At 32.9% G+C, this 12,340-nt stretch overlaps 1 protein-coding gene across 1 annotated transcript; it reads right to left on the bottom strand.

The window, feature by feature from the left end:
• Nucleotides 1-1,039: 1,039 nt before the first annotated feature.
• On the bottom strand, nucleotides 1,040-10,370 carry LOC104213912 (F-box protein CPR1-like). Its single transcript, XM_009763468.2, has 4 exons — nucleotides 9,416-10,370; nucleotides 2,680-2,798; nucleotides 2,543-2,583; nucleotides 1,040-1,220 (listed from the first exon to the last, which is right to left on the bottom strand). The coding sequence occupies exons 1-4, from the start codon at nucleotides 10,368-10,370 to the stop codon at nucleotides 1,040-1,042; spliced, it is 1,296 nt and encodes a 431-aa protein (XP_009761770.2).
• Nucleotides 10,371-12,340: the final 1,970 nt, after the last annotated feature.

Raw genomic sequence — 12,340 nt, forward strand, 5'->3', positions numbered from 1 at the left:
TTTCTTGTTAAGTTGCGTTTCAACTTCATTTTTGTATTGCTTGAATGCGTCTATTTCTTTATCTTTACTATTAAGTAAATAAACATAACAATATCGAGTATTATCGTCAATAAAAGTTATGAAATACTTCTTTCCACCGCGAGATGGTATTGACTTCATGTCACAAATATCTATGTGAATTAAGTCTAAAGGATTTAAATTCCTTTCAACTGACTTATAAGGATGTTTAACACACTTAGATTTCACACATATTTGACATTTTGATTTGCCGTATTCAAACATGGGCAATACTTCCAAATTAATCATTTTCCGAAAGGTTTTAAAATTGACATGACCCAAACGTATATGCCATAATTCATTTGACTCAAGTAAGTTAAGACGAAACTGAAATTTTATTATTATTCTCAACAACCATTACATTCATCTTGAAAAGGCCCTCAGTGAGGTAACATTTTCCTACAAACATTTCATTCTTACTTATTACAACCTTATCAGATACAAAACCTCACTTAAAACTGCTCTTAACAAGAAATCCAGCAGAGACTAAATTCTTCCTAATCTCGGAAACATGAAGGACGTTGTTCAAAGTTACCACCTTACCAAAAGTCATTTTCAGAAAGATCTTCCCACATCCTTCAATCTTGGCCGTTATAGCATTTCCCATAGAAAGCGTCTCTTCGGGTCCAATAGGAGCATATGTAGCAAAATCTACCCTAACAGCACAAACATGGCGAGTGGCTCCAGAATCAATCCACCACTCCTTAGGATTTCCCACCAGGTTGCATTCAGAAAGCATAGCGCACAAGTCATTAACATCTTCATGTTTTTCAACCACGTTTGCTTGATCTTTCTTTTTGTCTTTCTTCGGAACACGACACTCCGTAGATTTGTATCCAGCTTTCCCACAATTGTAGCAATTTCCGTTGAACCGCTTCTTGCTTGGGTTACTTTTCGGTCCAGAAGTCTGCTTCCTCTTTCTCTTATTTTGAGAAGTATCATCAACAATGTTTTCTCTCATTATTGTTAAGTTTCCACGGCCTCACTTTTCAGCAACTTTGTTGTCCTCTTCGATTTCCAACTGAACAATGAGATATTCAAGCGACATCTCCTTGCATTTGTGTTTCAAATAGCTTTTTAAGTCTTTACACAAAGGAGACAACTTCTCAATCATCGCTGCTACTTGAAATGCTTCACTGATGACAAGATCTTCAATGAAAATTCTGTTAGTAAAAATACAAAAATTACTACTTTCAATATCAGTATTAATTTGATTTATACTTTCAGGAGATCGTGAATAATCACTTGCAATTCGTGGACTTGAGTAAAAACAGATTTGTTATCTACCATTTTGCAGTCCAAATCTTAGCGGCAACGAATTTTTTCAACCCAGCATCTTCAGTTTTATATTTCTTTTCAAATGCAGTCTACAACTCTTTTGACGTCTCCACGCCACTATAGACGTTATGCAGATCATCCTCCAGTCCGCTAAGAATATAATTCTTGCACAGAAAATCAAAATGCTTCCATGCCTCAATCACGAGAAAGTGTTTATTTTCTAGAGTTTCATCGGGCAGAACAGGAAAATCTTCCTTAATGAACTTCTGCAGACTTAAAGTAGTCAGGTAGAAGAGCATCTTCTGCTGCCACCGCTTGAAATCAATCTCGAAAATTTTTCCGGGTTTTTTGCTGGTGCCAATGCCGGTGTTCGGCTTGTCGACGCATTGGCAGTCACCATTGGAACAGCTTGGTTTCCGTTATCACTAGTCATTTCTGTAAAAAAAAAATGACACAAGCAAACGTTAAAATCACGTAGATTTTAATCTCCAACGGAGTAGAAAACCACAAAGGTTTTAATCTCCAGAATAGTGAATATAACACAAATACAGAAAATATATTAAATTCCTTAAGCTTGTTAGAAAAATGTATTTGAAAACTAATTCTGGAAAAGATAAAATAACATATAAACAGAAAATGTAAACGAAACAAAAGTTAATCCGAGCCCACTGAATTCATAGTGTTACCTTAAGGAATTTAATCCCCTCCTAGTACCCAAGGTTATGGATTATTTCCTCCCAGGATAGAACGAATTACACACTGGTGTAATGGTACTTCAAACCCCAGTATTTTAGCGAACACAAAGTTCGGTAGCAAATCACACTACTGTTGCTTTCTTTGAAGTTAAAAGTATGCAGAAGAAAAAGGAGAAACTCAGAAAATCGTATAGAAATTCTGAGAGAATATAATGGACTTGTATTTATAGCCAATGTTGGGCTGAAAATTGAAGATGTGCAACTCTTCAGAACGGTTGTTTATGCAAAACGGCCATAGCATAAATGCCATAACATAAATGGCTAATTTATGCAATAATAAACCGGGAATTGAAGAGGGAGATTAATTTTCAGTTACACAACTGAAAAACTGAAAACCGATAAATTCGAATGAGAAATCGAAGTCGAAACCGAGCAAGCGACGACGACGACGGCGCGGGGCTTCCTTCTTCTCAGCTCTTTAAGAGCTAGAAGAAGAGAAATTGCTTATATACCTATCAAAAACCTCTTCCTTTTCCAATATGGGACAATGTCCCTTTGTCAAGTAGGAAAAACTTAAGATTTCACTTAAAAAGTTTATGTCCCTCCATTTCTGATTCACCCTTTTTTACGCCATATTAATGCTTAAAACCCCAACATCATCGTCATCACTACAAGAGTCATCATCATTATATCCCAACTGTATTAACAATTTTGAATGGGGAAGTATTGTTGATTCTCCCACAAGTGCTAGCTGTGATCCAGAGAAATCTATATATATATAAAAGAGGGAATAGAAAAGGTGACCTGACACATCTCTTGGACTAGGATTGCTATTTATCTTTTTTATCATTTTTTTGATATTTTTCTTTTTCATATTCAATTGTTTAGGCCTCTTTAATAACATAATCTCATGTTCTAGCAATCCTAAAATTCTCAATATCCAAAACCGTGTCAGTTATCATTTTCAGTATTCTAATCACTAAATTGAATTGCATATTGCAATTAAAACAAAGGAACTCACTAATTCCTCATCTCTTCTGTTACGAATTTGGATACCTAATTCCTTTAATGTGTATATATATTGTGGATCAATTACTATTTCTTTACCTCTTGTGTTCCATGTAGTTCTCTTACTCAGTTTTGTTTCGCTCTAATATATTATAATTTCTTGAGTTGGGTCTAATAAATATTCGATATTTGTTTATCTTCATTTCAAATTTTACTTTGCAATTGTGCACTTTTCAATTCTCAATTACATCATCTCACGTATATCTAGATTAGGGGTGGCAAAATGGTTCAAAGAAAACAGTTAATCATCCATATTATCCACTAAGAAATGGGTTAGATAATGAACTTTTTAAAAACGGGTCAAATATGATAAGAAGCATATTATCTATTTAGGAAATGGATAACCAATGGGTCTAACTTTTACATTTGTAAAGCCTCAAATTGAGGGTTCCTCAAGTTAGGGAGACTAAGAATTTTCCCAAAAGTGATCATATACAAGAAGTCATGGATAATATGAATAACCCATATTATCCGTCAGTTAACCCATTTTTTATCCGTATTAAATATGGGTTGGGTCGGATAATTAATCCGTTTTTTATACCCATTTTTGACCCGAACCATATCCTATACGACCCGCCCATTTGCCACTCCTAATCTAGATATAATATTGGAATTTTTACCTCCTATAGCAAAAGTTGATACCTTATTTATTTTAAATAAATACCCTTTTAAAAAATTATATTCTATAGATACCTTTTGATTTTTATAGCCAAATATCTATTTATGGTTACCTCCTACTCTTAAGCCATAAAATACTCTTTGTATTATTTTTCTCTCATTCTTTCAGATTTTTCTCTACCCTCTCTCTCTCAACGCCAGTATTTCTCCATGGTTATCTCCTCTCTCTCAACAAATGTGTATGCATTAAAGGGAAAAAAAATACTGATTCTGATCGGAAAACGAAGTTGAATTTGGTTCAAAATCAAGAAACGGAAAAAAAGTTGGAAATTGATCTCTCGCAACAGCGATCTCTCGAAACTGATTTGGTTCAAAATCAAGAAACGGAAAAATGAGGTAGCCCTGTGGATTTGCTCTACACAACAGTGATCTCTCTTTTGATTTGTAAGTCCAATAGCTTTGAGTCCACTATTTACGTTATGTCCATCAGCAGTAGCCTTATCAAGAGCCTTTGCCATACAGATCCTCACACTTTCCACAATCTCCATTAGGTCGTGTTTTTACTACCGGCTTACGGTGAACGGCGGATTCGCCGGAAATTAGGGTTTGTTCTTGAACAAAGACGACGGAGTTTGGGGCTGAGCAACTTGATTTTCTGTTAATATATTTCAATGTATTTTCATGTATTTCATTGTATTCATTGTCTTTTTTTCATTGTAATTCAATGTATCTCGTTATATTCCATGTATTTCATTGTATTCACTGTCTTTTTTTCATTGTATTTCAATGTATCTCGCTGTATTATATGTATTTCATTATATTTACTGTCTCATTATATGTCATGAATATATTCATATGTTTTTTTAATTAATATAATTTATGTATTCAGATGTATTATATAATTTCTCTGAAGATTGCTATGTTTGGGGTATTTTTCGGTTGAGAATATTTTTTATAACTGAAAATACAAAATTTATGTGTTATAATTGAGTTTATTGAGTTATATTAGTAGTTTATTATGTTAATTGATTCATTTTCCGTTTTAAAAATAGTGTAATCCCCTATTTCACGTCGTGAATACAGTCGAATATAGTTAAATACAATATTCTGTCCAGTTGTAATCCCATGTTTCACTCCATGAATAAAGTCGAATACACTCGAATACAACAACTGATTAGCTGGACTTCCCTGATTCACGCCTATTTTTGCTACTGTATTCATGAAACAATAGCTTAAATACATCAAATACATCTTATAACCATACAAAAGGTATCTATAATCCGTAATATAGCAAATCGTATCTATAGATGACTAATTAATACTAAAAGATAGTGCTTATGAAAATTTCTCTATAATGTTTATAACTTCTTTTTCCTGACCTGCATTTTATATTGGTATTTTCTAGAGGTGTAACTTTGGAGGTAAGTATGTTGCGATGTCCTCTCAACAAAAGAAGATCTATCAAGCTAATAATTTCATTCGAAGGTATGAAACTGTTGGCACTTGGATTGCTCCCTCTTAGAAAGCTGGTAAATATTTGAAATTAAATTACCTATTTAGACCCCTCTTCGGGCTTTCATGTTTCTCATTCATTAGGATATTATAACATAGAAACTATTATCTTAATATAGGTGAAGCAAAATCAGGAAAACAAATTTATGACATAATTGATGTGCTGCGGGAAGGTATGTATGATAAATAGCTTCATGTGGATAATTTTCATCATTGTGTTCTGAAGATCAGAATTGCATGTTATAATTTTTACCTGTAGTAACTTTTTTCCTTTAAATAAACTTTATTACATTGCATCTTATTGAATTAGTTTCTTATAACTTATATGTTTTTATACAATTTGGTATAATGCTTTTTGAAAAAGTTTATAACACTAATATATAGAAAAAGCTAAAGGTTATTCGAATAGTCTTCTGTAACAAAATTAGAGATGCACAAGTGTTTTCTAATTTAAATATATGATGATCTAAAATTAAATCTTGATCGATAGTTATGTTGCATTATATATTTTATTCTACATTGAACATCTTATTATATAAGTATCTTAGTTTTTGTTGTCCGCTATTTAGGTAAACGCTAGACTTACCGGGAAAAAAAATGTGATTTAATCAATTTATAGAATTAATTTGTATGCATGTATATGCAAATTTTATCTTGATATCGATTACTTTTACAAATAAAAAATTGTAATATAATATTTTTTATGACCGCGCAAAGTGATAAATTTACTAGTATCATATAATGATGTAATACGCGTGGGTAGGGTTAAGCATATATAGATCTGGTGATTCTATTTATCAGATGGATAAACGAAGAAGAAAGGGGGAAAATGAAAAATAAGCCTAAAAAATAAAAACAATAAAAGAGAAACAAAAAAATAGATTCTTTTTGAAAATAAAAAGCTTAATTAGCTGTTGATAAGGCTTAGGCAGGGCAATTTTAATGTATTTTCATCTTTTATGTATTTTTTTGCGAGTTATCCTACATAATATTTTACATAATCAACTGAATCCTTTGGATGAGAAGAAACTCTTACGTCCGGTTATTGTCGTAAAGATGGAATTCAAAGACAACTAATTAACCCCAAAAGAACCATATTCCATTAACAACACGGAGGAAGAATGAAGGGAATATCTCATCAAGAAAATCATATTTCTTTCAATAAACATGCTCTTCAGGCATTTGAACCAGTTTGGATTACTTCTAGGCAAATAGAAGCAAGCCGACGGGCAATTCTACGAAATGTACCTCATGGTAAAAAATATGGGTACAATTGGGTTCAAGAAAAAGATGCCCTAAATATTGGGAGTTGTTGTTTAATCGAGTCGAAAATTTTATCAAATGAGTGGAGGAGTTTTTTTCTTCTTCTAATATTTTGTGGAATATTGTTCCGGACGCCATTATGGATTTCTGATAGTTTAAGAAGGCGTTTGGAATAAATTCCAATTTTTTTTTTTCAAATTTAAAATTTCATTAAAATTTGAAGTTTGTGTTTGGTTATAATTTTTGCAACATATTTGAATGTACTTTTTTACAAAACCCTGAAACATGATTTATAACCCACAATTTGTAAAAAATATCAAAAGCACCCCCGACTTAATTATCCCACTTGAAACAAACAATCAAACATACTGATTATTTAATTGTACGAACAATCTCAAATAGAAGTTGTAGTGGCTCATTCAGGTAAAAATATAAATTGTAGATCTCAACAAAAAATATCAAAATATAGTGCAAGGCCAATCAACCAGATGGTGGGTAGTTGTAGGTGTTACTTAGGTTTAATAACTGATTGGGATCCTTTTATAAATTTAAAAAATATAGGGTAAATTTATAAAACTTAAAAATACCAACTTTAAATTTTCAATTGAAAAACTAGTTCTCAACAATTTTTCAAATTTGAAAATGCATTTTCAAGTTGTATTTGAAAAGAATTAAAAGTTTCATAGCCAAACATTGTTTTGAAATTTATTTTTGAAAAGAAGGAAAAATTTCTTATGTCCAAACGGGTTCTAAGTAGATAATTTGCAAAAATGGGTGAAATTAAAAAATAGCCAGATTTACAAGTGGTAATGAAAAATAAACACCGTTTCAAAAGTAATCAAAATTTATTCATTTTTCATGTAAAGATAAATCTGAACGAAAGAAAACATCGTTCAAAATCTGAAAAATATTTCCAGCATAATATACTGGAGTTCCAGTATATTATGCCAAAACTTTCCGTGTGTTGGAGTTCCAGCATAATATGTTGGAAATGCATATACAAGTGCACTAATTTCAACTTTCTATGTTGCAGCAAAATAGTAGCTATTATTTAATGACTTTGCAAACGCTGGCTATTTTTAATTACCAATCCGAAAATTGGCTAGCCCGTACTATTTTTACTGCAAAAGTACATTAATGGTCTATTAATCTCAATGATATCTTGGATAAAAGCTATGTGGCTGTTTAAAATTTTAATGGTTTGGATTCGTTTGAAATTTTCACAATGTTGTATAGACAAATAAACTAACAGATTTATACCTTAACATCATTTCTATAAAAAAAAAATATGTGCATTAGACTAAACAACCAAGAATGTTAAGAAAGAAAGAAAAAAATCGGTAACACAACTATTAGAAGAAAATTATACATACTCCGCTTTTCTGATTTTCAAAATTGTTCCAATCATATATTATTTTATTTATCTTTTGTCATTGAAATATATGAGTAAAATAACGCACCAACTTTACAGTCCTCGATCTGCTATTTATTTATTTTTTGTGAAAGAACCCAAAGGGTGTATTAGCTAAAAAAAAACATTGTCACAATATTCATATGCATCCAAACCAGTAAAATTATAAGCAGTTGTAACTATTCGACCGATCATTTTGTGCAATTGAGCCTCGTTTCCCCTTTTGAAGCTTCACACATATGTATTTGTGATTTTATGACTTGCAGGGATGGTTAGTTTCATTCCGGGAAGATTTGGATTGATTTTTTTGGTTTTTCACCCGGTGTTCGGTACTCACATTGGGGCCCGACTAAATCCGTATTAGTGTCGGGAAGTCCCACATTAGGGGTAAAGCGCTCCCTAACAAAAGTGACTCCATACCCAAGGGCCCGAACTCGAGACCTCTAATTTGAACCCTTTGATTCTTGGCTTAGAAGATTAAGTTGGAAATATTGATCAAAGTTTGACTTTTGTGAAAACGACCCCGAAATGGAAATTTTGATGGCTACAATGGATTTGTATCGTTATTTTGGACTTGGGTGTATGCCCGAAATAGAATTCGGAGGTCCTTAGGTTGATTTAACTTGTTTTACTAAAAGTTGGCAATTTGAGGTTTAAGAATTTTCTTAAGTTGACCACAGGTTGACTTCATGGGTACCCCGTACGGATTTTGCTTTTGTGACATGGAATAGGTTCGTCTTGCTATTTGGGTTTTGTCTGTAAAATTTGGTGTAATTTGGTTAGACTCTTGGTTGCAATTCTAGAAGTTCTTGAGTTCTCTTTTGAAATTCATGCGTTTTGATGTCCGATTCATAGTTCTCAATATTATTTTGGTATTTTGATCGTGCGAGCGAGTTAGTATGATATTTTTAGAATTGTTTGGATGTTTGGTTTGGAGCCCTGAGGGCTCGGGTGAGTTCCTGATGTGTTTCAGATTGGATTGAACAGATTTTGAGGTTACTCGTGTGATGATGCAAAGTTGTCGCAATTGCGAGCACCATCATCTCAATTGTGAAGAGGGCATGGGAAGTCCAGATGTTGCAAATGCGTCCCTCTTCGTATTTACGAAGACAGTGTTGGAAGGTTCGCATTTGCGAGGGTTCGCATTTGCAAACTCAAGGTCGCATTTACAACATTTGCAGCTGATTAAAAGGGTTGGAAGTCGAGATTTAGGTCTCATTTTTCATATCTTTGAACCCTAATCTCGGTAGGAGGTGCTTGGAAGAGGGATTTTCACATACAATCATTGGGTAAGTGATGTTGATCAATTTTCAACTTTATTACATGTACTTGGAAACAACCTCTCCACTTCAGGGTAGGGGTATAAGGTTTGCGTACACACTACCCTTTCCAGACATAGTGGGATTAGATATTATCCTATTTACAATTCTTATTGTTAAATTAACTCTCATGCTGAGTAGTACTTTATCATCTGAAAACTTATATATGGGTCTGATATCACGAAACCCGTTACTTGTTATACTGAAAAACTTCATCCAAGAGTCTTTAATACCATAATCTTTCATTGCCCATAAACTGAAAGTGTCCTCGTACCTATACCAAACACAAAGCATTCCTCCCAACTCTGAGACGCCCGCATCAAAACGAATGCGATTCAACCAGCAGGTTGAAGGGAGCGACCACAGCATCTCCGGCAATGGTATCTCTCCGTATACCTCATATGATATATTAAATGAAACCACACAAAACCTTGATAAGATACCAAGCCAATGAAATGCTCCATGTACAACTGCCACATCTTCCCCACCAAACAACAAACGACTATATGCCTTACCAGAGGTTTTATCATCAATTCTTCTCCAGGAACAACTTTTCAATGCCAAAATTTCATTTGCATTATTGTCATCTCTAGAAAGGTCAATCCTAAGGACTTTATAGTCGTCACTAGTAGAGTCATATCCCAATCCATAAGTACATCCCCAATTATCGTCATCACTACATGAGTCATCATCATTATATCCCAACTGTTTTAACAATTTTGAATGGGGAAGTATTGTTGATTCTCCTGTGGAGGGGTTCCATATCAATAATATTGAAGGTTGTTCCCGACCAAGTTCACTCCAAATACCGATGAGAAACAAACCATCACAACTAGAATAGAGTTTTACACCATTTGCTAAATCAAAATTTGAAGGACAATCAAATCTAGGGATATCCTTAACAAGTTGAACCAAGGATAAAGAAGAAGAATAGAAGTGAAAAGTATCATCCTTTTTGGACCATTTTAAAAAAAGAAATTTTTGGGAATTGGGTTGGTATTTAGCATGGTTGAGATGTTTCTTCTTAAAATAAGGTTCAGAAATCAATGTATTCCAAGATTCTGAAACACACTTGAAACGAACAAGTGACCTCACTGGTAGCCTGCTCAGAATATCCATAAGTATTTCCTCTTGGACGTGAGTTCCCATTACCTTATACCAAAACGCTTTAATAATTCACAGGTAGAAAAAAACGAAGAACAAAGACTGATAAACTAGAGAAAGCCAACGACGCTGCTAGCTGTGATCCAGAGAAATATCATATAATGATGTAATACGCGTGGGTAGGGTTAAGTATATATAGATCGATCTTGTAATCTATTTATTATAAAACTTTGTCAAAGAAGTAGTAGAATCTAACTAATTAAGCTCCTTGTAGAAATAGAATTTGGTTCCTAATAGGATTGGACAACCTTTTTTGTTTGTCACTGTAAAAGAGGATTCCACGTTCTAAAAGGAATGCTCACTTAACCTAAATAATTCATTATTTAATATTAGTTACAAATAATAATAAAAGAAGTTGATATAATGTCTAAATCGATGACTACAAATAATAAGAACGTTTAGGTATTTTTATTCCTTGGAAGAATAAAAGAAAAAAAAAGTTCTACATGCCAAATATAAAAGGAAAACGACGTGGAAAAGAATACTAGTACTAGGTACTTAATTATTTTGTCCAGTGGATGGACTTCTTTGCAGTAATACCAGTTATTTGTGCCAAAAAAAAAAAAAAAAAAAGAAGAACAAAGTTCCTAATTGGCCCAGGATGCTGAACAACATGTGATAAAATGAGATAAATTTGACTTTACATCATGTATAATACAACCACACACAAGTATCACGTCAAAGAACAAAGAAGCGTAATTGATCCGTTGACTCTTATACCACGTCAATATTTATTGCAGAAATGATAAAATTTCTATGAGAAAATAAGATAAAATTTCTATGAGAAAATAAGATAGTTTGTTTCGATGTACCTGTAAAAGCTTGTTGCGGCTGGTTCGAATTCGACTAAAATGCTACTACCCATTGTCCACAATAATCTCTGCTCTTTCTATTTCCATTCTCTCCTTATAGTTTTGGTTCGTCACCTGCAATTATCACTTGCTAGCAGGCATAACTGTTCGAGAATATTAAAGGGCTTGAAATGTCAGTTCATCTTTCATGTCTTAAATGTTTTCTACATTAAGGGTCTGTTTCGAAAGTCGTCGGGTAATTGGAATTGGTGTAACTACTAAGGTAATAATTACACAACCTAGTAATTATATCGTTGTGTAATTACGACGACCTATTTGTTTGTCATAGTGTAATTACAGTATAATTACAAGTTTACTGTTTGGTTACACAAGTGTAATTACACAGTTAGATTAAATTTTAAATAAAAAAATTATCAAAACTTAAAAGTTAATATAATAAATATATGCCTATAAATTTTTATAAGTATAAATGATATTATATTTGGTATTTAAGATATATATTTTTTTTGTGACTATACATTAATTAGTAATCATATATTCACTACTAGAAATACAACATTTTCCCACCGAAATTTTCCATGGATAAATTATTTGTGTCAATTCTCACCGAAACTAAGTGAGAAAAGTGAAATTTCTTTTCCATGAAAAAATAATAATGTTCCCATTGACTATCCGTGGGAAGGTTTTGGCGCAAAAATGTGCGCAATTTGCTTCCCTCTAATTCTGTGGGAAAAGTTATTAAAAAAATAATTATATAAAACTAAAAAGATTTTTTGGGGAAAACAGTGGGAAAATATAAAACAATATTTTTAAATATTCCCCCAGATTCCGCGTGAACGAAAATTTTTTGATATTGAATTTTCATGTTTTATAGAAAGAGATTTCCTAGGGATGTAGTGGGAAAGTTTTATTATCTGCCCCCCCCCCCCCTCTCTCTCTCGGAGTCGAGCAGTAGAAGAAGAAGCTGAGCAGTGAAACTGTAACAGAAATCCGAGATGGCAGCTGATGTGGCAAAGTTAGTTAGAAGTTAGTTTACAAGCTGTACTTCTAGAATCTTCAGCTAAGCATATATAGTTGAATCAATTGTAATGGATTGATACTTTTGGAAGTTAATAAAATCTATTCTCTCTAAATTCTTCTCTC

The sequence above is a fragment of the Nicotiana sylvestris genome, chromosome 2 (genome assembly GCF_000393655.2).
Source record: "Nicotiana sylvestris chromosome 2, ASM39365v2, whole genome shotgun sequence".
Classification (NCBI taxonomy): domain Eukaryota; kingdom Viridiplantae; phylum Streptophyta; class Magnoliopsida; order Solanales; family Solanaceae; genus Nicotiana; species Nicotiana sylvestris.

What these genes read in the sequence shown, in the direction of transcription:
- LOC104213912 (XM_009763468.2), bottom strand. Translation starts at nt 10,370, where the DNA reads ATGGGAACTCACGTCCAAGAGGAAATACTTATGGATATTCTGAGCAGG. An exon ending in GAAGTTTTTCAGTATAACAA is followed by an intron (nt 2,799 to 9,415) that starts GTAACGGGTTTC and finishes ATATATATATAG; the next exon opens with ATTTCTCTGGATCACAGCTA. An exon ending in GTGATGACGATGATGTTGGG is followed by an intron (nt 2,584 to 2,679) that starts GTTTTAAGCATT and finishes TACTTGACAAAG; the next exon opens with GGACATTGTCCCATATTGGA.